Here is a 27275-nt window from a genome sequence, read left to right as displayed (position 1 = left end):
CTAGGAACTCTCCAACCACAAGGGATGAACTCGGGTTTCACCAGTTTCCTCATTTCCCCTCCCCCCACCTTGTCTCAGTCAAATCCATCGAATTCAGCACCGCCTTCCTAACCTGCAATCTTCTTCCCGACCTCTCCGCCCCCACCCCCGTCTGACCTATCACCCTCACCTTGACCTCTTTCCACCTATCACATTTCCGACGCCCCTCCCCCAAGTCCCTCCTCCCTACCTTTTATCTTAGCCTGCTGGACAAACTTTCCCCATTCCTGAAGAAGGGCTGATGCCCGAAACGTCGATTCTCCTGTTCCCTGGATGCTGCCTGACCTGCTGCGCTTTTCCAGCAACACATTTCCAGCTTTCACAAAAAAAAACATGTTGACTCAGTCTGACTGTATTAAGATTTTTTAAGGGCCAGCCCTCGTGCCAAACGGCAGCTCCTGTTTGCCAAGCAGCTGTTTTTCAGACGTACGCGCTGTCGTTCTGCTTCACAAGTAAATATAAAGCGCCAGTGGTTCTAACAGGTTGGTCAGTAAATGCTGACTTTGCCATCAAAATTAATTCTCTGGATGACAGTATTAAGTCACTTTAGCCCAATATTATGTGCTTCCTCACAGTCTGCTCGTCACAGTGTAAATAGGACCTTTGAGAGAAGTTGGTGAATCATTTTCGCTTCACAATATGTAATACAAAATAACTTTAGAATCAAGGAAAGAGGAATTTAAATATACCAAAGTTAATAACTAAGAAATCTGACAATGTAAGGAGAAAATTTTAATTCAGTACTCATAAATTAAACAAACATACATGGCACAGACTATAAGAGGAGGTGCTTATGTTGAACTGCACAACCACCAGCCAGAACATGACAACCAGTTCTGGTTGCCACATAACCAGGAGGATGTGATTGCATTGTATCCTCTCTAAATCAATGTCAAAAGAACATTGTCCGAAATGGAGACTTTTAGCTATTAGGAATGATTGGTTAGCTTATTTACTTTGAAAAAAGCAACCAGAATGGAGATTTAATTAAGTTGTATGCAGTTATGAGGGGCCTCCATGCAGCAAATAGAACAGATCCATTTCCCTCAGAAGTGAGGCAAAAACCAGCGTTACAGTGAGTAAAATTATTTGAACTGGAAAATTGCTGAAAATGCATATCGGTGTAATATGTGACACAGCACCAGCTATAAAAATCTATTTGTTATAAATACCTTTGGTCAGGACAGCTTTGGAAATTGGATGGAATCTTCCCAAAATAGAAAATAACTGATGGTATGAGACGATCAGGGTCATAGAGTCATAGAGATGTACAGCACTGAAATGGACCCTTCGATCTAATCTATTTCACTGGTGTCTACATGGTGTCACAATCTTAAAGAAGGCAGCAATTAACAGGTTTCCTTTGCTGCACAGTTCAAGTTGGCAGGCAAAACTGCAACACTGGAGGTTAATGATACCCTCCAGCACATCTCCTTCACTTCACGCACCTCCGCCCTTTGAACCCCACCTCTTCAATTGCAACAAGGACAGAACCACCCTGGTCCTCACCTTCCACCCCACCAACCTCCGTATACATTGCATCATCCTCAGCCATTTCCACTATAGAGAAACAGACCCCACCACCAGTGATATATTTCCCTACCAACCCCATCCACTTTCTGTAAAGACCATTCCCTCTGCAACGCTCATCAGGTCCATGCCCCCCCACCAACCCACCCTTCCCTCCCGGCACCACCCCCTGCCGCTGCAGGAATTGCAAAACCTGCATCCACACCTCCCCCCTCAGCTCCAAGGCCCCAAAGGAGCCTTCCACATCCATCAGAGTTTTACCTGCACCTCCACATGTCATTTACTATAGCCATTGCTGCCGATTTGGTCTCCTCTACATTGGCAAGACAGGAAACCTACTTGCAGAGCACTTCAGAGAACATCTCCAGGACATCCGCACCAACCAACCCCACCGCCTTGTGGCTGAACATTTCAACTCCCCCTCCCACTCCACCAAGGACATGTATGTCCTGGGCCTCCTCCATTGCAATCCCTAGTCACCCGACGCCTGGAGGAAGAACACCTCATCTTCAGCCTTGGGACCATTCAACCCCATGGCAAACTGGATTTCATCAGTTTCTTCATTTCCCCTAACCCCACCTTATCAGAGTTCCAACCTTCCAACTCGGCACTGCCTTCATGACCTGTCCTACCTGCCTATCTTTCTTCCCATCTATCCACTTCACCCTCCCCTCTGACCTATCACCATTACCCCCACCTCCTTCTACCTATTGCACTCTAGCTACCTACCCCCAGCCTCACCCCTTCCCAGTTATCTCACCACCCCCTCAGCTCACAGTCTCATTACTGATGAAGGGCTTTTGCCCGAAACGTCGATTCTCCGCTCCTCGGATGCTGCCTGACCTATTGTGCTTATCCAGACCCCAACCCTTGACACTAATCTCCAGCATCTGCAGTCCTCACTTTCACTGAGTTGATTGCAACACTGGAGAGCCAATGGATTGGACAACATGACTACAGTATTAGAAGTTCCATCAAGAGAGTTGAATGCTGCTGAGGCTGAGTGGGTCTCGAAACAGAGACACTACTGGATGCCTTTAGAACCATGTGTTTTTAAGAAAGGCTCGGAGTTGATGAGGCTGACAGGACTGAAATGAGAAACCATTGTACAGGAATGCTCATAGTCACAGGTCTGCTCATTTCAGCCTTGCACTTTGTCAATGGGAATTTGAGAGGAGGCTCTGAAGCCCCTTGAACAAAGAACAAAAACAATTACAGCACAGGAACAGGCCCTTCGGCCCTCCAAGCCCGCCCTGTTCCAGATCCTCTATCTAAACCGGTCAACTATTTTCTAAGGGTCTGTATCCTGTTGCTCCCTGCCCATTCATGTATCTGTCTAGATACACCTTAAATAATGCTATGCTGCCCATCTCTACTACCTCCGCTGGCAAAGTGTTCCAGGCACCCACCATCTGCGTAAAGAACGTTCCACGCATATCTCCCATAAACCTTTCCCCTCTCACTTTGAACTCGCAACCCCTAGGAATGGAGTCCCCCACTCTGGCAAAAAAAAAAGCTTCTTACTATCCACCCTGTCTATACCTCTCATGATTTTGTAGACCCCAATCAAGTCCCATTACCTCATTTCTGTACCAAGGGGAATATACAGACTTTAAAATGTCTCAGTTTCAGATTTTGATTTATCAGTCAAGATAGTAGCTGGGGCATCACAGTGGTTCTCCATCAGCAAGGGAAGAGGAAACTTAACTCACGCTTCCACTCCCATTGGCTCTTCCAAGGCGTCTGATACAATATGACTTGTTGTGGAAGATGGATGAAGGCCAAATCAGGGTCTGATGAGATGCTTTTACAGCACAGGCTGGCTGTAAACTATTAGTCTATTTACCAGGCCAAAGGATTTTGGGACAGAAACAGAAAATTGATGATGAATTAATTAATTTTTTGTGCCCACCACATATCAGTTACATGCATCTTCCAAACCAAGGGCCAAGGTCATTTGCCAATGATATTGCTATGCTTGTTATATTCACCTTTCAGTTTGTCCCACCATTCCACTGGAAATGTGTGAGAAAATACTTCTCCTCCTGGAGAAACAGAGAAACATACAACAAGGAGGCCATTTGGTCCATCAGGCCTTTGATAGATTGCTTCTGTCTAGTCTGATGCACTGGCCTTTTACCTGTAAAACAGCAATTTCCTCATCCTCAAATACCTGTCTAACTCTGTTTTTAAATTATTTATGGAATCAGGTCGTGTTTTCCAGATTCTGACAATCAACCGTATATAAAAACGTCCTCTTATCTCACCCCTAGAATATATTTCCAGTGATTTTGAATTAATGACCTCTAATTATTGCACCAAAGATTATTTTGCTCTATCAACATCTATCATTCTGAAAACTTCAATTAGGTTAGCTGATTAGGTCAATCCAAGATAATTTGCAGTCCACACTGAACTATTTTGTTTACCAGCGCATTGCAACATTAGACATTTTCCAGTTATACACCCTTGACAAAACTATACTTGCTCTCATTTGTTTAAAAATGCCCTGGGTGAGGTGCTGACGTTATGAGTAGCAAGAAATAACCATACTCGGAATATGTGATATTGTTAGCTCATTGTTATTTGATCTTGAGGCATGAGGGGCATAGCCTTTCTTTTACTGTGAACATGGCTGTGTGTTACATGGTTGAACGAAGTATGTGGAGTCGAATACAAACGGCTTGTTTCATAAAGGGAGTTTTAAAAGGCTATGAGAACCTCTGCTAAATTCAAAGTCAGATTCAACTAAAGGAAGTTATGCATTACAAATGATTTATTATCAAAAAACGTAGGAAGAACATCATTACTTGGCACTGCATAGAATGCAGAAGTGTTTTAATTCCATAATAGCACCAGTCAACAAAGTCTGAACAATTCCAAAGCTTCTGGGCAGGTGACACTCATGTTTGGAGAAAGAAAGATGTGAAGTTTACCACTATTTTCACTAGTGGCAAGTTCCAAAACAAGTATCATCTTTTACAAACAACATGCTTATAAAAATAAAACTGCATCCAAACTCACCCCAGTGCTGACTAGTGACAACATGATTCGCTCATTAAGGGCTAATGTTTCTCCCTGTTTCATCTTGATTCGCTTTTTATCTAAACACTTCATGGCATACCTGAAAACCACAAGTAGAACAGGATAATTACACAAACGGTCACAGTATGATTCACCAAGAGAAAATGCACAGGACATAGTATGGACCTATGATTCAGGCTGGGCAGCCAGATACACAGTGAAAGCAAAGGAGATGAAAAACATGATTGCAATCAATTTTTTTCATTATTTGTAAAACATCCGAACATCCAACAGAAAGGCAAATTGCTGTCAGCTATGACCCAACATAACCCTCATGGAACAAGATAATACATTATTAAAATAATGATTACTTCCCCTCATCCAAGGAAAAAAGTTAAAAAGGACATGAGATTGTGCTGGATTTAAAATGGGATTGCCTGAAACATCAGAGCTGAGTCACTTTTCAACAACAGACTATTGAGCTTTAACGTTGCAGTAAAATTCTTGAGATTGTCATGATGTACCTTATTGGTGTTTTTGTCAGGCTCCACTTGGAATAATGCATTCTGTTTTGGCTGGGAAGTCATGTTGCAACTGCACAGGACCTCGGTGAGGCTACTTTTGGAATCTGCATTCAGTTATAGTCTCCCTTGCTACAGGAGAGTCACAGTGAAACACAAAAAGGTTCAGAAAAGATTTACAAAACTGTTACCTGGATTGGAGGATTTGAGCTGGATGGGCTGGGGCTATTTTCCCTGCAGCGTCAGAGGCTGAGGGGTGGCTTTATAGAAGTTTGCAAACTCATGACAGACCCGGATAGGGTGAATAGTCAATGTCTTTTCCTAGGGGTGGGGGAGTCCAAAACTTGAGGGCATAGATTTAAGGTGAAAGAGGAAACATTTAAAAGGGCCCTGAGGGGCAACATTTTCACAGAATGATGCGTGTATGGAATGAGCTGCCAGAGGAAATGGTAGAGGCGGACAGAATTACAACATTTAAAAGGTTTGGAGGGATATGGGATGGAAATGTGTTGCTGGAAAAGCGCAGCAGGTCAGGCAGCATCTAGGGAACAGGAGAATCGACGTTTCGGGCATTAGCCCTTCTTCAGGGATATGGGCCAATGCTGGCAAATGCGGCTAGATTAATTTAGGATATCTGGTTGACATGGATAAGTTAGACCGAAGGGTCTGTTTCCATGCTGTACATCATTTTGATTCTATAACTCTACTGAGGCACAAGAGAAACAATGAAAATATGGGTTCAAGTTTGTAATCAGCTATATCCCTAGTGTCAGAGTAGCGACTTCTTGATTCTGCTTTGACAGACTGTACATGAGGGAGATAATTATATAGACACATCTTAAGATACTAGTTGAAACAGTAGTTAATCTATTTCAAATTCAAACTCAATTGCAAGACAAAGGAATATAGATGTTAAAAAATGGTAATGAACATCATAAATGCTGTCAGGAAGCATTTTTCACAGAAAAAAAAGTGATTAAAACTTGGATTACTCCCCTGAGAATGGTGATAGAGGTACTATCACGGGAAGGGTTAAAAGATTTTGGATGTTGTTCTTGGGTGGATTGTGGTTTTTATATAAGCCTCAATCAAATTGGATGAATGAATTCCTTCATCCTTACTTTAGTTTTTTAAACTTTCCAAGTGTAGTAGGAAAAAAAACATTCATCTTCATCCTTTTAATGAAAGGACACACTGTCAATGGTTATAAAAAGGCACAATTGATTTTTTTTTATAAAGCTCATTCACAAGCTGTTTTCAATTTTTATATAGCTCATACTGTCTCATTGATAAATGCTAGGCTACTATTGAAATCCTCTCTCTGTCAGGACAAATTATCTAATTTAGTTGCAACAGAGTTGATACTTAAAAAATAAATACAGGCACAGATCTTCTGATCTCCAGATAGTCGGAGACTGAAACACTCTTAAAGATGTGTGCCTGGACCTCTTCAATGTTCTGATACACTGACTATGCAGTAATTGATCAGGATGTCTGAACATCTGATGGGCAATTACACTGCATCTGGAATCCTCCCAAATCTGAATATGAGGCAGACTCTTTGAAGAATTCTGACTCTGTTACTTTAATAGTTAGCCAGGAAAAGTTACTAAGTCATAAAAAGGTGCTCTAACCCATGACTAACTATAACCCACTAAGTCACAAACACCACAGACACCTTAACAACACCCCACACCACCCCCAACATCTGATCCACCCAACCCTTTTACTCACCTCCCGCACCCTCAGCACACCTTCCCACTTACTCATTCATCAACTTGCTACTTTACCCCACTCACTTGCCACCTCAGTCATCCACCTACATGCTTACCCCAATAGCCACCTCACACCTTGTATTAATCCCGTCACCACACTCACTCAGACACTTACCATAAACAAACTCTCTCGGTTGCTATTAAATAGCTTTTGGGATCCTTAAATATTTTACTTTCAGGAATATGGCTGACATTGCCATACAAATCCTGTCTTAGTGCAAATGCTGATCCAATGCTGGATAGAGTCAGAGCTAATTTCCTATGATGAAATACTGGTTGGAGGAATAGGCTTAGCTCAGTCATGTCTGTACTGCTGGTAGTCTGAAGACCTGGACTCGAGTTGCTAATTCAGTTTTATTTTCATGAACAATAATGGCAAAAATGCTACAGTTTAGAAAATCATGGACCTTAGCGACATAATCTGGTGATACTATTGTCGCTTAATCAGGAAATAAAACCCAATTTTCAGGGAGCAGGCAGGAAATATTGAAATTAGTTTGCACTTTAACCAAAATTGTGACCATCCTTAACTGGTAGAACAGGTGTCCAAATGCCTCACTGGCAAATAACCTCCTCAGGTTGAACCACAAGATGCTCCATGCTCCCAACCTTCTTCTCACTCTCTAAACTGAAAACTCAGCATAATCTTCTAGATATTCCCATCAATGCCTCTGGTTTAAATCTATGGAGACTAAAACAGGTCTTCATTGTATTTTAATTATTTTTCAATTTTCTCTTCCCTTTCCTATTCCAAGTTAGCCTCCCACAACTAAACTCTTTATTATCCATTTGGAATTGCCATCGAATGTGGGAAAAAAAAAGTGTATCTGTGTAAAAAGCAGCACAAGTATCTCATGCACAATCTTACTGATCACCATGAGTTAAGGTACTGGATACGGCTCAATCTGAGACGTTTCGTTTCTGCATAAACGATTATTCACAAAATGTGGCAATGTGTTTCAGGATTCTGGACTCCACTTTTCTTCAGTTAATACCTTGATATAAATTACAAGCCTGTACCTCAAGACAAATGCTCAGTTAACACTCTGAATTAAAAATTGGCATTCAATATAGAGTTCTATTGTCAGCTTCAACTTCTTATCATACCTCTACATAAAATTCATAGATTTTCAAACTTTGCTGGTTTTCAATATTAACTGAGTTGTTAAATAGAAGATTTGAATTATGGGGTAGGGAGGGTAACAGCTAGGATCACTGTTTGTAAAATTGTAAGTATGTCATCCTTTATGCTTTTGTTCACACAGAAGTAGTTGATTAAAAGGTAATAGTCACATGTGTGTGCCAGGCCTATGAGCAATTTTTTTTTTAAACTCTTCAGATGAACATTAGCCAAGGCTGCTTGGAGAGAAAAACATGTCAAGATCTGAATGCAACAGCTTTGCAGCATATGGTATTTTGTGTGTTATCCTGTGTGTGACACACTGAATTGTGTACTATCCTAAATGTAATACACTCAGATCTCTACACCATTTAGTGCAGAAAACACTTTGGCCTGTGTATTATCCTATATTTAATACACACCAGCCAACATATTAATCTGTAAATAGTAATTTCAGCTTGAATGTTGTCCAGTCACAAAAAACAGTCCACTTATTATCTTCCATGTAATTGCATACAAATGGCATGCACATTAATATACTGAAATAAAACTAAACTTCTTAGAAATAAATAGTGAATGTAGGAATAAAATTACATTTTTCCAGTGTCAGCTTTCCTGCAACCATAAACCTCGCCGAATCCTCCCCTTCCGATTATACGATGTACACTGAAGTCATTCATTGTTAGCTGCAAAACAAATGAAATACCATAACTCCTGTCCACTGATTAGCAGCAAGTGACATTTCATTCGATAGGATTGCATCAATCATTAGATTAGATTACTTACAGTGTGGAAACAGGCCCTTCCGCCCATCAAGTCCACACTGACCCTGCGAAGAGCAATCCACCCAGACCCATTCCCCTACACTTACCCCTTCACCTAACACTACAGGCAATTTAGCATGGCCAATTCACCTAACCCGCACATTTTTGGAATGTGGGAGGAAACCAAAGCACCTGGAGGAAACCCACGCAGACACCCACACAGACAGTTGCCTGAGGCGGGAATTGAACCCAGGTCTCTGGCGCTGTGAGGCAGCAGTGCTAACCACTGTGCCACCGCTTATCATGCTGAGAAAATGTAAGTATGTGTTTCAATGCTTTACGAACATATCTACATCTTGTTCAGATAGTTAAGCGAACTTGCACTTATCCTCTCAAAGACATTACGCCTTGCAACAATACCCTAAGACAGTGGTTGTTTCTGTAAGAGTCAATGCAAAAAGGGAAGTATTATCACAGGAAGTGATATGAAGTGGGATATCACTTCCTATTTAGTGTAGAGGGTATTACTTCAAGAAATGGCATGGGATGTAAAGCATTATTGCAGAACAGGATAGAGAATAGAAGCTGTTGTTACAGAAAGGGGCACAGGATGTGCAATGATAATGTGGAACACATAAGCCTTGTGCAAGAAGTGCTTTCTTTCAAAAAAAAAGCAGCATATATGGTCTGTTTCCTGTATATAAAGCAACATGAATGGTAACAAATGAATTCATTATTGCAAATAATTTGTCATTTTTGCTGTCATTTTGATCACTGTCCAATTTTAACATCACATGAATATACTCCCACTTCCTGCATGCTTCAATAAATACAAGTATTAATCCATGCAGCTTTCATTAGTGGAATCATATTTACTGCAAAACCAAATATGCCAGAGTCAGATGTATGCCTAATTAGGTTTCCATTGGCTTACACAGGGTTAAATAGTTAAAACTCAATGGGGAAAAGAAATCTAAACTTACATTGTTGCAATATTGTTAAATTATTCTTTCTTACCTGCCCTACAGAATTATAGTCATTGGATCACTTGATAAGGTGATTGAGGTAATATATAGAATTTACAAGAATGTGTCCAGTGATGAGAAACCTCAGTTGAGGATAGATTGGAGAGATTGGGAACGTTCTCCTTGGACTGAAGAAGATTAAGAAGGATAGAAGTTTTCAAAATCATGAGGGGGGGGTTGTATATAATAGATTGGGAGAAATGGTTCCCACTCGTAAAAGGTTCAAAGGGCACCAAATTTAAATAATTTACAAATGTGATGAAAGAAAAATCTTTTTGACATAACAAGGGATTCAGTTATTGAATACATTGCCTGGAAGTGTAATGAAGACAAGCTTGATTGAGTAATTGAAGAAGTCATTAGATGATTATTTAAACAGAAGCAATGTGCAAGGATAGTGGGAAACAACAGAATTGCACGAAGCCTTGATGCTCATCTGAAGAGCAGTTGTAGACACAATGTGTTGAATGATCTTCATCTACACAATAGAACTAATGTGAGTTTGAATGTTATGGAGGGAATTGTTTATGTAATTAATAATAGAGGATTCATAAGAAAAGGTGGTATACAAAGCTTGTACAAAACAAAATGTTTAAGAATATTGAATGCTAGCAAATTATAGAGACAACATAGGATAAGCGTGAGTCAGTGATCCGAAGCAAGATGTTTATGTGCTGTAGAGTATGCACTGAGATTACTGCAACTATATCACATTTGTTAAAGTTAGGTTGGCTCAGTTAACAGAACTCACGGTGACACAGTGGTTAGCACTGCTGCCTCACAGCGCCAGAGACCCAGGTTCAATTCCTGCCTCAGACAACTCTCTGTGTGGAGTTTGCACATTCTCCCCGTGTCTGCGTGTGTTTCCTCCGGGTGCTCCGGTTTCCTCCCACACTTCAAAAAATGTGCAGGTCAGGTGAATTGGCCATGCTAAATTACCCGTAGTGTCAGGTGTAAGGGAATGGGTCTGGGTGGGTTGCGCTTCAGTGGGTCAGTGTGGACTTCTTGGGCCGAAGGGCCTGTTTCCACAGAAAGTAATCTAATTTTAAAAAAAACTCATGCTTCTTGTATTGGAGAGATGCGGTTTCAAGGTGTACAAATAAAACAAATAATCTGGGTGGAAGCTTGACTATCGAACAGAAGAAATGCTGCATTGTCTAACGTGCCAGTTCTTCTGATAAGATATGATCTGTCCACTCTGGAAGTTCGGGTGGATGTATTTTAGAAATCTTACAATATTTTTCAATGGTGAGCAGGAAATTCCCTGAATAATGGACTTAATAATATAATTCCATTAGCCAACATTTGAAAAAAAACTATTTATCACTTGATCAATGTTCGTGGATCTTGCTGTGCATGAATAGCACTTTGTTTATCTGCTTCACAAGGTAATTTATATGTACAGTAAACTGCTTTCAGACATTGTCTAAGGATGTAATAATAACAGCAGTTCTTTTTACATAGTACTACCATTAATGTTTGCAGCACCTAGAGAGACTGGTATACCACAGTATGTTCTAATCTGCATGTCATTCTAACAATGCTCTTCTAGCCTGTGTGCAGTTCTGACTGTATACCATTTAGCGTGGAATACATTTTGGCTTGTTTGTTATCCTGTACATACGGCATGCCAGCCAACATGTTAATCTGTAAGCAATCATCGACCACAGAGTGGAAATCAAACATATTGCCTTCTTTGCCTCATCTATCCAAACCCCACTGGCACAAGTTTTCATTCATAAAATCATTCAAGCAGTTAGCTGCAGAATGTTGATCAAACAGACAATTAGAACCAGAGGGCTGAGATATCGCCTTGAATCTGTTAGCATTAGGTTTGTACGTATTTTGCATAATTTCTCAGCAATTTTCTATCATAATTTCCTTCGGTAGAACACTCGAACTGGACTACTTCAGCACCATCGGCCTCTTCTCTTTTCTCATTGTTATGAACCCAGAAAATAATTGAAAGATTGTGAGTATTGTAAATATGACATCCTTTATTCTTTTGTTCACACCGAGGTCGATGATTCAAAGGTGGTTGTCACATACAAGTGCCAAGACTATAAGCACATTATTCTTTGTTTGATTGGCTAATGCCCATCTAAGCCATGCTGCTTGGAAAGAAAAGGCATTTCAAGATTGGTATGCAACATCTTTACAGCATGTTCTAAACTGTGTGCTATTCTGTGGGTGACACTCTGGCTCATGTGCTAACCTGAAAGTAATGCACTCTGGTCTCTATACCATTTACTGTGGATCACACTTTGGCCTTTGTATTATCCTGTATTTAATGCATGCCAGCCAACATATCAATCTGTAAGCAGCAATTCCAGACTGGACATATCATTTACTTGGCCTGTATACACCTTAAATGTTCACCTTAACTTAGGATCGTCTCTGGCAACTTGAAATTAGGCAGTAGACTCCTACTCTGACATCCTTTGGACATGATTTGGAGATGCCGGTGTTGGACTGGGGTGTACAAAGTTAAAAATCACACAACACCAGGTTATAGTCCAACAGGTTTAATTGGAAGCACACTAGCTTTCGGAGCGACGCTCCTTCATCAGGTGATAGTGCCACTGGTGTTGTACGATCCTTTGGACAGTTCAACTCAAATCAAATCAGGTAGGTAAAAACAATGACTACAGATGCTGGAAACCTGATTATGGATTAGTGGTGCTGGAAGAGCACAGCAGTTCAGGCAGCATCCAAGGAGCAGTAAAATCGACATTTCGGGCAAAAGCCCTTCATCAGGAATCAATCATCAAATCCCTTCATCAAATCAAATCAGTCATGCATCTATAACTGAGTTACAGGTGAAGACCACAAGTGCATAAGAAATAGACACAGGAGTTGGCCATTTGGCCCCTTAACCCTGCTCTGCCATTCAACATGATCTTGGTTGTTCCACTTTCCCCATAACCCTCAATTCTCCTACTACTTTAATAAAATATTGATCACAGCTTTACATGTACATAAGGATTCTGCCCTTACTCTATGTGGCTCTATGTGGCAAAGAGTTCCAAATACTCTGAACCATCTGAGAGAAGAACTTCATCATCATCTTGGGCTGAAATTGGCATACCTTTACTCTGAGACTATGTCCTCAGGTCCTATGCTCTCCCACGAGGAGAAATATCCTCTCAGCATTTAACCTGCTGAGCCCCTTGAGAATCTTATATGTTTCAATGAGGTCACCTCTTACTCTTCTACATTCCAACCTTTCCTTATAACACAATCTCTCTGTACCAAGGATCATCCTAGTGAACATTCTCTGAACTTCCTCCAATGAAATGATATAGTTCCTTAAATAAGGTGATCAAAGCTGTTCACAAATGTGGTCTCAAGAGCAGCTTGTAGAGATGCAGTAAGACTTTCCTACTCTTATACTCCAATCCCATGAAAGAAGCACCAATATTCCGTTAGCTGCACTATTACACAGCCCACTAACTTTTCATAAAGTATTTGAGTTTTATTGTGAAGTGCTCACTAAAAGGGTCACATCTCTATTTAAATAATAAACTAATTACTACCAGCTCCTCTTAATAAAAGTAAATATCATCCTGGGAAAAACTATGCCTGATGTATTTCAGCAATTGTTCCATCTTGGAAGTAAATGCATTTCTCTCAAAGGAAAACCCAGCGGGACTTGCCTGCTGTTGTAGTGGAGATGTGTTAGACTACCCTTAAATGATATCTGGCTTTTGAGGTCCATGTATAGTCTCAGATTCTGCATTTGCTGTGCGTTAAGATTCTGTAGTGTTATAATGCAGTTGTAAAGATCAGAGAAGAGAACCCCTATAGTGTGGAAAGAGGCCATTTGGCTAACGGAGTTTGTACCAACCCTCCAAAGAGCATCTCACCCAGACCCACCCCAAACCACCACCAACCCCACCCTATTCCTGTCACTCTGTATTTAACATGGCTAAACCATCTAGAGTACACATCCATGGATACTATGGACAATTTAGCATGGCCAATCCACCCAACCTGCACACCTTTGGGCTGTACGAGGAAACTGCAGCATCCAGGGGAAATCCAGACAGACACAAGGAGAATATGCAAACTCCACATAGACATAGACAATCACCCAAGGTTGTTCCTGGTGCTGTGAGGCAGCAGTAACAAACACTGAGCCATCATGCTGTCCTTCTAAACAATCTAAAATTATTCCCGGCTTCTTGTTGCTTTCCTGTCACTTAGCTGAAGCAACGTGGCTTTCAGGATCATTCCTTCGTAAGTGGTGCCTCCTGCTCCATTTCTAAAATTCACTGATTGTGTTTAATCAAAATAGTCCTTAAAGTGACATGCCAATTGACAACATAGTAATGAAAAGCTTAACACGTTCTTCAACATCCAATGTTGCCAGGAAACAGCTGACCACTGACTGATTACATTCTTCATCAAGAGTCTTAGCTGACTTCAAAGGATAGCCATCAATTTTGAGTGGTTCTGGTTTATGTGGCTGTGCCAAAGTGCATTACAAGCTGCAGAATTTTATTGCTCAACCAAGTTACCCTTGATTAGGTGGTGCCAGCTCTGCAATTCAAAATATTTAGCTGTAAAGCTAATCATGAAGTCCAAGATTGGGTTTGTGTGACTATCATTAGCATGAACTTAACAGGTAATCATATGACTATTGACTATCCTACCTCTACATCAAAAATCATAAACAAACTGAAGACACAGAGTCTGCTGGCCGTCATTCAGTAAGTAGATTACTGCAATGGGCATTGTGAAAGAAACTGGAGATATTAAGTGTATGGAAAAAGCTTTAAATAAAATTGAAAACTCTTCACAGAATTCAACAGATACTGTGAAAGTAGATTATGATTCAGTGTTTTGTTAGGATAAGAGAATCATTAGGGAGATGAAACAGGATCAGTGGATTTCATTCACCTGCAAGGGTGTTCAATTACACAGAAATCATCCTAATTTATATTTCAACAGGATAATTTGTCTCCATTTATGGTTTAAAGGGTCCCTTTGGGCAAATCAATAAATCCAGCAACCTTGAAACAAAATTCTATAAGGTTACCCTCCAAGTCTAGAACAAGAACTATGCATTCAACAAAATGGGCTGAAGTGGGCATATATCTGCAAAGTCATTGATTTGAATGTTTGGGTAAAAATTTCAATAAAACAATCCATTCGGACACACAGTATTCATGACCTCAAATTTGATGATATTCCTGGTATACAGTATACCTACCTAACAAGAGGTAAAACTTGTCAGGTGTCTAATGACCAGCTGGTGCCTAACAGCTTTGGGGATGGGTTTGGATGGTAAGGGGAGTTGTCTTCTCAATATTTGAACAAATGATGGATCATTGGTAAACTCTCTGCGGCAAAGTGATCTAAATACAAAGAATGTTGGAGAAACTCAATGGGTCTGCAGCATCTGCAGAGTCAGAGTCACACAGCACAAAAGAGGCCCTTCAGCTCAATTCACCAGCACTGATCTATCTGCATGAATCCCACTTACCAGCACTTGGCCCGTGGCCTTTCATTAGCCAGAGTTCCAAAGAAGAGTCATATTGGAAAAGTAAAGTCAATTCTGTTTCTTTCTCCAGAGGTGCTGCCAGACCTGCTGAGTTTCAACAGTATTCTGTGTTTTTCTCAGATTTCTGGCATCCACAGTATTGTACTTTTATTTAAGTCAGTAATGTGACTCTTGAACAGGCCAGCTATACAATTAAAAGTTGACCAGCTGGCTGATCCTGAAAAAAACTGTATCCTACCATATTATATAATGGACACTTTGTTGATATCAAAGGCAATAAAAACATAACTATTAATACTAACTAAGGGAGATAAATTGGACTTGTTAAATTGAAGACAACTCTTAGAATTCCAAGATAATTTTCAATCTGACACTTGCTGTAAACAGGAGGATGTTGCATCTAGAAGGAGCTTCCAAGAAAGAAGTTCAAATTCAATTCAAACAACTCTAAGATGTCACTCAAAAATAATCAGTACAAATAGCATGTAATAAAATATTGGGCGGCACAGTGGCTCAGTGGTTAACATTGCTGCCTCACAGCACAAGGGACCCAGGTTCCATTCCAGCCTTGGGTCTGTCTATGGGAATGCCTGTGCGGGGATTGCACATTATTCCATGTCTGCATGGGTTTCCACTGGGTACTCCAGTTTCCTCCCACGGTCTAAAGATCTGCAAGTTAGGTGTATTGGCCATGTTGAATTGCCCTGTAGTGTCCAGGGATGTGTAGGGTAGGTAGATTAGCCATGCTAAGTGCAGGGTTACAGTGATAGTGAGCAGGGCTGGGTCTGGGTGGGATGCTCTTCAGAGGTTTGGTGCAGACTCAGTGGGCCAAATGGCCTCTTTCCACACTGTAGGCATTCTATGATTCTATGAATTAGCATTGTAGAAAAAATCTGTGTTTGTATGACTCCTTATCATGTCACTCAATATCATAAAACATCTTACATCCAATAAATAACTTTGATGTATAGTCACTAATGCTATGTAGACAAACAAGTCAGACAACTGGCATACAGCAAGTAATGAGAAATTTGATAAACAATCTATTAACCTGTTGTTGAAGAGGAATTTTGATTAGGACTCCCTGCTCCTTTCTTTTCATGATGTCAGGAAGTCTTTAATATCCAAATGAACAAGTAAATGAATCACAGTTTAGCATCTTATCTAAAAGATGGACGCACAAAACTTTCATAATTTAAGTATATCCATCACTTTTATACTGGATTGCAAAATAACACTGCCCCGAACTCTCAGGTCAAACTTTCAGAGCGGCAGGTCATGAATCCAAAGCAAAAAGCAACATATGCACCATATTTTAACAACATTACAAATGATCCATAAGTAAACAATACACTTACATGGATGTTTAGTTCTACATTCTTCCACTGGCAAAACCTAGTGAACCTGTCACTGTGAAAAAAAAAATCAAAGACAAGATTTGGTGAGAATTTCCTGGTTCACAGCAGACAAGCTGTTGAAATTGTGGGGGAGAGGCACAAAGCTCATTAAGGTCAATTACATCTCAGATGGAAGAAAATCCTGGTTGTGCTTCCAATATTCTTCCCATCTCTCTTATCGACATTGATATATGCTACAGAAGAACTTCACAACTATCAATACCTCACTGGTAACTTGTCAAAACAAGAAGTTCATACATTACCTAGACAGTGAGGGATACCAGGCGTCATTCATAGAATGCATCCTAACCAAGCCCAATACTATTCTCATCTACTGGTAACACATGCACTATCCAAGGGTTTACAATATCAAAGGCCAAAAAGAACCTTGATTGATTATGTTTTAACTGTATCAACTTAGCAATGCTGAAGATGATTGTAACATAACAGATGCCCTAACTGACAACAGGTCATTGCCCACCTCATATATCCAAATCCTCACTGCACGGGTTTTCACTCAAAATCATTCAGGCAGTTAGCTACAGAATGTTGCTTGACCAGAGAGTGATTAGAACCAGAACAATTAGAAATTGCCTTGAATCTGTTAGCATTAGGTTTGTATGCATTTTGCATAATTTCTCGGCAATTTTCTATCACTATCCTTTCTTTCCTTCAAGATGCGACTCAAACTGGACTATTTCAGCAGTATAATCATCTGTCAGTTACTTTCCTCTTTCTTATGAATCTGGACAATAATTGACAGAAGGTGAGTCAAATCCTTTCTTCACACCCAAATTTCCATAACTTATAAGTTGCTATCATATGCCATAGAGTCATACAGCACATAAATGGACCCTTCGGTCCAACTCATCTGCGCTGATCAGACAACCCAATCTGACCTAGTCCCATTTGCCAACATTTGGCCCATATCCCTCCAAACCCTTCCTATTCATATACCCACACAGATGACTTTTAAATGTTGCAATTGTACCAGCCTCCACCACTTCCTCTGGCAGCTCATTCCATACACGCACCACCCTCTGTGAGAAAAGGTTGCCCCTTAGGTCTCTTAAATATTTCCTCTCTCACCTTAAACCTATGCCCTCTAGTTTTGGACTCCCCCACCCGAGGAAAAAAGACCTTGACTATTCCTCCTATCCATGTCGCTTATAATTTTCTAAACCTCAATAAGGTCACATCTCAACCTTGAAGTTCCAGGGAAAAAAGCCTTTGCCTATTCAACCTCTCCATGTAATTCAAACTCTTCAGTCTCAGCAATACCCTTGTAAATCTTTTCTGTAAACCCTCTCAAGTTTAACAAAACTCTTCCTATAGAAGGATGACCAGAACTGTATCCATTATTCGAAAAGTGGCCTTACTAATGTCCTGTACAGCCGCAATATGATGTAACCAACTCCTATACTCATTGTTCTGACCAATAAGGGAAAGCCTCCTCCTTCACCACTTTTTCCCCACCCTGTCTAGCTGCGACTCTCCGTTCAAGAAACTATGCACCTGCATCCCTGGGTCTCATTGTTTTGGCAACACTCCTCACAACTCTACCATTAACTGTATAAGTCCTGCACTGGTTTGCCTTACCAAAATGCAAGACCTCACATTTATTTTTAATAAACTCCATCTGCCACTCTGCCGCCCATTGGTGCATGTGATCAAGGTCCTGTTGTACACTGAGATAACCTGTACACTACACCACCAATTTTGGTATCATTTGCAAACTTACTAATCGCGCCTCCTGTATTAACATCCAGATCATACATATATAAATGAATAAAGGCAGTGGACCAAACACCAAACTTTGTGGTACACTGTTGGTCACAGGCCTCCAGTTTGAAAAAGCAACCCAGTACCACCACCCTCTGTCTCCTACTTCAAGCCAATTGGCTAGCTCCCCCTGGATCCCTTGTTAACTAGCTTACCATGAAGAACCTTGCTGAACATTTTGCTAAAGTGCATATAGTTCAGCGTAAGCAACACTTGCACAACACTGACCATTTTATAACCAGCAGTCATATAGCATAGACCCTGACATACACAAATAGCATTGATACAGGTATATATGAACAGCATTGGCACAATACCAACTCTGTTATAATCAACAGTCACACAACCCATACCCTGATAAACAGCACTGGCACACATATACTATGTTATAAATACTTTTTGCACAATGTAGCCCATTATCAGGAAGCACTTACACAGCACAAACACTCTTTTATAAACAGCAATTCCATAAGATATTATTTCATAAACAGCATTCATACAGATACATCTTTCCAGTAACAACATTTACATATTAACTGGAATTTGAGCTGTAAAATTTGCACAGCACATCACTGTCAGTGAACAAATTCCACACATTGTTAGCCTTGAACAATTGTTGCAACAAGTCTCAATAAACACCAAATACCTAACAGCAAGTTCTCTAAAATGAGTACACTTGAACTGAACCTACCTCTCTATAAATTTCTGAAAAATTTTTCCCCGTAGGCTGTCACAGATCTCTTCTATGTACGGCTAATAGAAAGAAACAAAAAAAATGAACAAGTTGCTGGAGCTGGAATGTCTACAGGTTATATTCATATGGTAGGAGGTGGCTGTACATTTGTGAAACTTCATAACATACTTACATAATTACTTACACTTTTGTAAAGAACACTGAACTGCCAAATCTGTAGTTGCATCTCTTTAGCTGAGGAATAAGCCTTTACATAGTTGATGGATATTGCACAACATGATGCATAATGCTTTAAAATATGGCAGGGGGATGTGAATGTGGACTGTTCTACCTGCTTTCAGATGCGGATGCATGCACTTTACTATAAAGGAGAAAAAGTGATACTCTGGAGAAATGTTTACTCAATAGTTCCTCTCCCGAACTGGAAATTTTCCAGGAACTAATCCCACCATTTAAGTCTTTTGGATAGTGAAAGTTGGATGACGCGAGAGAAGGAAGAAGTAAAGATAACAAAACATACAAAACGTGGGCAAGAGGAAGCACAATTATAAGTACAAACTAAACAAGAACTGTCACCCATTTTAACGGTGTGTCTTTGTTATTCTGAGGACTGTAGCATGATTAGAATGTGTGTGTTATAAAAATGTAGGAATTCTTACAAACAGGAGTACACCTGACAAATATGCAACAGCAATAACAGGCATGTCACCAAAAGTCATTTCACTCATTCTCCCATACCCTTTTCTCACTACAAGAAAGGGCAACTCATAATAGGGCAAAGAGAGCACAAAGGGTGCCTGACATCAATATATTCAACTCTACAAGGAGAGAATACTGTCCTTTGCAGAAGAAAACAGAAACCACTTGTGCAAAGAGACAGCCATGTCCTGCCAAACGAGCAAACACAACTCTGCACGCCACTGCTGCTCTCCTACTTCTGCATATCACTTCTGACTAGTGACTGTAACCAATGACCTTGACCGGTAAAGGGAGGCTGCTTTTAACTTACCCCCTGACTGAATGGTGCATCCATGACATGCTGCCAGGTTCATGCCATGTCTTTGCCGCAAAGGCTGCTGGCACATGGAGCAGATGTGAGATTGAGGTACCACACTACCTTTCAAAAAGATGTACACCCTCTAAGCTGTGGACTGCAAGGCAAACTGATTGGTTCCTGACTCCATTAATTTGTAATTCCAAGACAAGGTAGAGATGCCATCAGCAAGCAGGTAGACACAAACTGAGTGAGCACTAGGAAGCAAATGAACATCCCCAAGATGAAACCTGGTCCAATCTGCAAGCTGGTGCCTGTCCCTGTGTGCCAATTGTTCCCACTGCAGCCTTTTAGTGTTAAATACTGGCATGGCTATGCATACCAAGTGCACTTCCAGTGCATACTAGATGTGCCAGGACAGTGATGATGGGTTTACAGATGGCTGGTGCCAATGCCCATGGAGAAGGAATGCATATGGCTGGTGCCAGAGGATCACACCCTTGGCTGCAGTTTGGCTGTAGGCAATGTAGATGTTACCTGGAGCAACAGAGGAGCTGAATTAGTCAGGTTTACTTGCTCTGGTTTCCTTGTTGAGATTTTCTGCTGTCCAGCTTGTTTTTGGGGAACTTGGTAAGAGGGGAGCGTGAATATTAATGAGGCACGTTGAGCTGCTAACAATCTGTTCAACAGTCAGTATTGAACATCAATTGACATCTTGGGGCTACCTAGTGAAAATCTCATCACACCACTTCTGAAAAGCATAAAAGGAGTGACATGATCTTGACGTCAATTATTGTACGGTTCTGCCACACTTCTCATCATTGACAACATAATTCAGACGCTTATAAAATTCTGCCAACTGTCTTTGTATACAACACATGAACAACAAGCAGGAGTAGACCATTCAGCCCTCTATCATTCAATAGGATGGTTGGTTGATCTAATTGTAACCTCAAAGTTATCTTCCACACATCAATGATAAACTTCCACTCCCATGTTTAACAAGATTATATCTACCTCACCCTTAATGATATCAAAGGACTTTTTCTACCAGCTTTTCATGAAGAAAGAGTTGTAAAAGGTCATGAACCTCACAGCGAAAAAAAAATCATGACATTGCTGTTTTAAATGGATGACCCCTGATTTTTAAACAGCGACCCCATTTTCTGGATTCTTTCATAAGAGGGAACATCATCTCCACTTATCTCCTGTCAAGAAATTTCAGGATCTTATATGTTTCAACAAAGTAGCCTCTTACTCTTCTAAGCTCCAGTGGATACAAGGCTGGTCTTTTCAACCTATTCTCTGTCTAGATATTAGTCTGGTAAACCTTCTCTCAACTGTACAAATGTATTTATATCCTTTAAAGAAGGTGACAATATGATACACAGTATTCCATATGTCGTGTCACCAGTGTTCTGTATAAATGAAGCATTACTTCTCTGTGCAACCTTCCAAATCCCTTTATCCTTTTAAATATATGCCTTTAAGGCTCATACCTTAACCTTCTAAACTCAAAGGAATACAGTATTACCTTATAAGTCTTAATGCTGCCTTATCGAAGTGCTGCACTATAGATAAGCAAATCCTGTCTCAAAGATACGATTACATAATATAGTTTACTGTCATTAGAACAAAACATCAAATATCACATCAGGAGCCTTTACGTAGGAGCTAGTGAATTCACTGAGCCTATATGACTCCCAAAGTTGCCTATTGTCTTTGGCCAGATGTGTCATACAGACTTTTTCTAATTGTGTCCTAATTTGCACCAAGTTCTGCTCACCTATCATTCCTGTGCTCATTGACTCCTTGTCAAGCAATGGCTTGATGTAAAATCTGTAAACAGTGATAAGCAATTAATCTCAGGCCTCAGCCCTTCCTATCTCTCTGAACTTCTCCAATCCTACAGCCCTCTAAAAAACTCATCTAGTTCTGATCTCCTGAGCATCTCTGATTTAACTTCTCCACTAATGCCAGCTGTGTCTTCAGTTGCATGGGCCCTAAGATTTGGAAATCCCTCCCATTACCTCTCTTCTTTTCTAACTCATATACTGTTTAAGGTGCTCCTTGAACCAACTCTGACTGTATAGTCAACTGGTTAGAATGGTGCTGGAAAAGCACAGCTGGTCAGGCAGCATCCGAGGAGCAGGAAAACCGACATTTCGGGCAAAAGCCCTTAATCAGGAATGAATGAGGATTCATTCCTGATTAAGGGCTTTTGCCCGAAACTTCAATCTTCTTGCTCCTCAGATGCTGCCTGACCTGCTGTGCTTTTCCAGCACCACTCGAATCTAGACTCTGATTTCCAGCATCTGAGGTAGCCACTTCTGCCTGTATAGTCAACTGGCCTATTCATCTTCTAATGGCCCTTGCTGTTACATTTTGCTTTGTCCTGCTCATATGAAGAACCCCAGATGTTTTATTACTTTTGAAAGCTATTGTATAAAATGTGTCATTGTTGTAATCAGGACCTACCTGGAAGAGACTGGGAGGCACCTGCTTCTTGGCCAAATGGGTTTGTACATGATCCACAGCTCGCTTGGAGAAAGGCTACAACAGCAGTGAATCTATATTAGCACCTTATAATACTAATACATGTAAAAAACATTTTGTATGACGTTAATTTTCCAACAATCATGCTTTCTGTTCGCTTTTGTTAATTGCAAATTAACTGAGAGCTTAATTGTATTCAGGGAATGGGCATTAGCTGATGATTCACTTGTGCTCCTGCATATTAGAACATATTGAAAGTGTGGTGTTTGGGTTTGTAGGTGCAAATCTATAATGAGTATTTCTGTAAATAAAAACTCCACTTTAAATCCTTCACTATCTGGAATGGAACTACAATGCAAACTTTATGTCCCGTTGTTACCAATTCACTGTTCCAATGGAAATAAACACGCAGTATTTATTTTCTCAAGTTCTTTCAAAATGTTGGAAACTTCTTTTAGATTCCTATCATCTATGCTGTTCCACAGATTAAGTTCTTAGCTTGTAAAGTCTCTCTTTATAACTATGGCCTCTCACTTCAAGTAACACTCAAGCAAATATATGATACATAATTTCTGTGGCTCTAAATTTTCCATAATTGCATATCTTGATATCTCTATATAGAAATTCTAGACCTAGAAGTGGGCTGGGAAAGTGGGGAAGGAATTTGGGGCAGAGGGGGCAGTGATGTCAGAGAGTAGACTAATGCTGCACTTCTCACCTTACTGCTGTTCATGGCAAGCTGAGGGTCTCACAATATTGGGTCTTGGGCCTCATTTCAAGAGCATAGAATGCCAGTGAACAGAATGCCAACCTTGGGTTGTGGCGAATGGTAATGTTGGGGTAATGTTGGGGTAATGTTGGGGATCATGACAGAACATTGGTGAATGATTGAATATTGGGTCAGTATAAATAGATCATGGGATTCGGTGTTGGAAATCAATGTTGAGATGGCAGGTAGCGTCATATGGTTTCAAAAGTCCATCTTCCAGTGCATGGTATAACTGCAGTCCCTGATACTGCATATTTTATATATGTGGAATTACAGATCCTGTACCTGATACAAATACCAACATAAAATTCTCATCAGTGGTGGAAATGTTGTCAAATATGTGGGTTTTTCAAAAAAAAAGTAGCAAACTCACATGTGAACAGGACAGTAGTTCTTTCATTATATATTTATCATAGATCTGTCGACTTCGACACAAACGATCCTCTTCTGAATCCAGCTTTTCATAGTCTTTGATCTGAAATTTAAAAATATTCCTAATTACATCAACATTCTTTAAACTGAACATTATTTGAAGCTACAGAAGGGAAACCTTTTTAATCTTATAGATCATGTATTTTTCATTGCAATTTTTTAAAACTCATTCATGGGATGAGGGTGTCGCTGCATAACCAGCATTTATTGCCCATCCCAGAAGGCAGCTAAGAGTCAACCACATTGTTGTGGGTCTGGAGTCACATGTAGGCCAGACCAGGTAAGGACAGCGGTTTCGTTCCCTAAAGGACATTAGTGAACCAGATGGGATTTTCCAACTATCGACAATGGATTTCTGGTCATCACAGGCTCTTTATTCCAGATTTTTATTGAATTCAAATTTGACCATTTGCCAAAGCAAGATTCGAACCTGGGACCCCAAAGTATTACCTAGGTCTCTGGGTTTAGAGTCCAGCAATAATGCCACTAGGCCACTGACTCCCCATTTTTACAAGAATTCCCGAAGGTTATTTTTCACAAGGTAACCAGCAACCTGAATAGGCTGGTATTTTGGAATTTTTTTCTGGTTTGTTTGTTTATACTTAAGTCAATTTAAGTTTTCACCAAGGCACTGTTTTTTCGAGCACTTTGAGAAGTCTTAATTTAAAACAAAATCAGTGAAAACTGGATAACTTATACAAATACTCACTGCAATAGTACTTCATGACATGGCTACTGATAAACATACAACTAAAATGCAACAGAGGCCATGTTGCAAAGGTGAAAAATAAGATTGAAAGACATGACATCCTGCACTGCAGGATATAAGGCTCGGATTGGAAAAGCACATCCGAGGCTGAAAACAAAAACAGCCTTAGAAACTCGTACAGAGCATTCCTTACACAATACAGTAAGAACATCTAGTAACCTCAGAGCAAACAGCACTGACAGATTGAAATATACTCACTTCTAACCTGACCTCAACACTTGAGATAAACTCTCAGTCATCTGACAGGCTGTGATCTGGTGAACTGGAATTGATTTCTATGGAATAAACTCTGCTAGGTTCAAAAATGCACTGGCAGATTACATGGTGATGATGATATTTTAATTAATTTAATATATCTTTCATACTGTATGTAAAACTTCGATCATTTTTGCAGCCAAACTGCCTAAGAAGACCTACACAAAAGAAAAATTATGCGAATGGCGGAGAAGTGAATTTTTTTTTAAAATGCTGGAGTAAATAGGCAAGAACTTTCAAAAGTTGATTGGGAATAGATGTTCGCAGGCAATGGAAAGCCTTCAAAAATGAGAAAATGAGAGTCCAGAGACGGTATTCTCCCGTTAGGGTGAAAGACAAGGCTGGTAGGTGCAGCAAATGCTGGATGACTAGAGAAGTTGAGGTTTTGGTCAAGAAAAAGGAGATATATGTCAGGTATAGACAGCAGAGGTCAAGTGAATCCTTACAGGAGTATAAATGCAGGAGGAGTATACTTAAGAGGGAATTCAGGAGGGGAAAGACAGTACATGACATACCTTTGGCAAAAAGGGTTAAGGAGAATCCAAAGGGATATTATAAATACAATAAGGACAAAGGGTGACTGGGGTGAGAATAGGATGCTTCAAAGATCAGCAAGGCAGTGTATGTGTGGAACTGCAGGGGATGGGACAAGATACTAAACAAGTACTTTGCATCAGTGTTTACTGTGGAGAAGGAAGATATAGAATGTGTGTAAATAGATAGTGACATTTTGAAAAATGTCCATATCACAGAGATGATGCTGAATGTCTTAAAACACATAAAAGCTAATAAATCCCCAGCACCTGATTGGATGTAGCCTAGAAATCTGTGTCAAAAAGTCTGGCACTGAAAAAACTGGAAAAGCACAGTCAGTCAGGCAGCATCAGAGGAGCAGGAGAGGCGACGTTTCAAGCATAAGCTCTTCATCAGGAATATTGGTTGGGGCCGTTGGGGGGGGGGCAAGGGAACTGTGAGAAAGAGGGTAGTGCTGAGTTAGAGGGTAGGATCCGAGATAAGGTGGAGGGAGGGGAGATGAGGAAACTGGTGAAATCGTGTGGTTGGAGGGTCCCAAGGCAGAAGATGAGGTGTTCTTCCTCCAGGTGTCGGGTGGCTAGGATTTGGGGTGGAGGCGGCCCAGGACTTGTATGTCCCTGGCGGAATGGGAGGGGGAGTTGAAGTGATCAGCCACAGGGCTGTGGAGTTGATTGGTATGTTTGTCCCAGAGATGTTCTCCAAAACATTCCATAAGCTGGCATCCTGTCTCTCCACTGTAGAGGAGACCACATCAAGAGCAACAGACACAGTAGATGAGGTGTTTGGAGGTGCAGGAAAATCACTGCTGGATGTGGAAGGATCCTTTGGGGCTTGGACGGAGGTAAGGGGAAAGGTGTGGGTGCAGGTTTTGCACTTCTTCCAGTGGCAAGAGAAGGTGCAGGGAGTGGAGGGTGGTTTGGTGGGGTGTGTGAATCTAACGATGGAGTCACAGAGGGAATGGTCTCTGCGGAATGCTGAAAGAGGTGGGGAGGGAAATATATCTCTGGTGGTGGTTTCTGACTGTATGTGGCGGAAATAGCAGATGATAAAGCGTTGTATCTGGAGGTTGGTGGGGTGGAAGGGGAGGACCGGGGGGGGGGTTCTGTCCTTGTTGTGGTTAGAGAGTTGAGGTTCTGTGCAAACTCTGGGGAAGCAAGGGAAGTGATTACTGGGCCCCTTGCTGAGATATTTGTATCAGTGATAGTCATAGGTGAGGTGCCGGAAGACTGCAGATGGGCTAGCGTGGTGCTACTGTTTAAGAAAGGGGGTAAGGAAAAACTACGGAACAATAGACCGGTGAGCCTGACATCGGTGGTGGGCAAGTTGTTGGAGGAAATCCTGAGGGACAGGATTTACATGTATTTGGAAAGGCAAGGACTGATTAAGGATAGACAACTTGACTGTGCATGGGAAAGCATGTCTCATTAACTTGACAGAGCTTTTTGAAGAAGTAACAAAGAGGATTGATGAGGGCAGAGCGGAGGATATGATCTATTTGGACTTCAGTATGGGGTTGGACAAGATTCCTCATAGTTAAAGATCATACAACACCAGGTTATCATCCAACAGGTTTATTTAGAAGCACTAGCTTTCAGAGCGCTGCTCCTTCATTGGGTGGTTGTGGAGAATAAAACCATAAGACACACAATTTAAAGCAAAAGATTAATGTCATGCAACTGAAATGATATATTGAACAAACTTGGATTGTTGTTAAGTCTTTCATCTTTTAGAACGGGTTGCAGGTTTCGGTTCATTAATATGTAAATCCCAGAACCTCTTTTAAGTCATATTCTCGAGATAGCTTAAGGTTTTATAACAAAAGGTGACATCTCAGCTCAGACAATGTATT

At 40.7% G+C, this 27275-nt stretch overlaps 1 protein-coding gene across 2 annotated transcripts in view; it reads right to left on the bottom strand.

Moving 5' to 3' along the window:
• Positions 1 to 27275, bottom strand: part of grk3 (G protein-coupled receptor kinase 3) — a 300505-nt gene that overhangs the window by 98440 nt on the left and 174790 nt on the right. For both annotated transcript variants that reach the window (XM_043715596.1, XM_043715595.1), the window contains exons 4-9: positions 23810 to 23911; positions 22650 to 22724; positions 19175 to 19236; positions 16663 to 16714; positions 8604 to 8695; positions 4594 to 4693 (exon numbers count right to left, since the gene is read on the bottom strand). In XM_043715596.1, the coding sequence (XP_043571531.1) occupies positions 4594 to 4693; positions 8604 to 8695; positions 16663 to 16714; positions 19175 to 19236; positions 22650 to 22724; positions 23810 to 23911 (483 nt within the window). The remainder of the gene's footprint in view (positions 1 to 4593; positions 4694 to 8603; positions 8696 to 16662; positions 16715 to 19174; positions 19237 to 22649; positions 22725 to 23809; positions 23912 to 27275) is intronic.

Source organism: Chiloscyllium plagiosum, chromosome 25 (assembly GCF_004010195.1).
Source record: "Chiloscyllium plagiosum isolate BGI_BamShark_2017 chromosome 25, ASM401019v2, whole genome shotgun sequence".
NCBI classification, from domain to species: domain Eukaryota; kingdom Metazoa; phylum Chordata; class Chondrichthyes; order Orectolobiformes; family Hemiscylliidae; genus Chiloscyllium; species Chiloscyllium plagiosum.
This window is presented reverse-complemented; position numbering and strand designations above follow the sequence as displayed.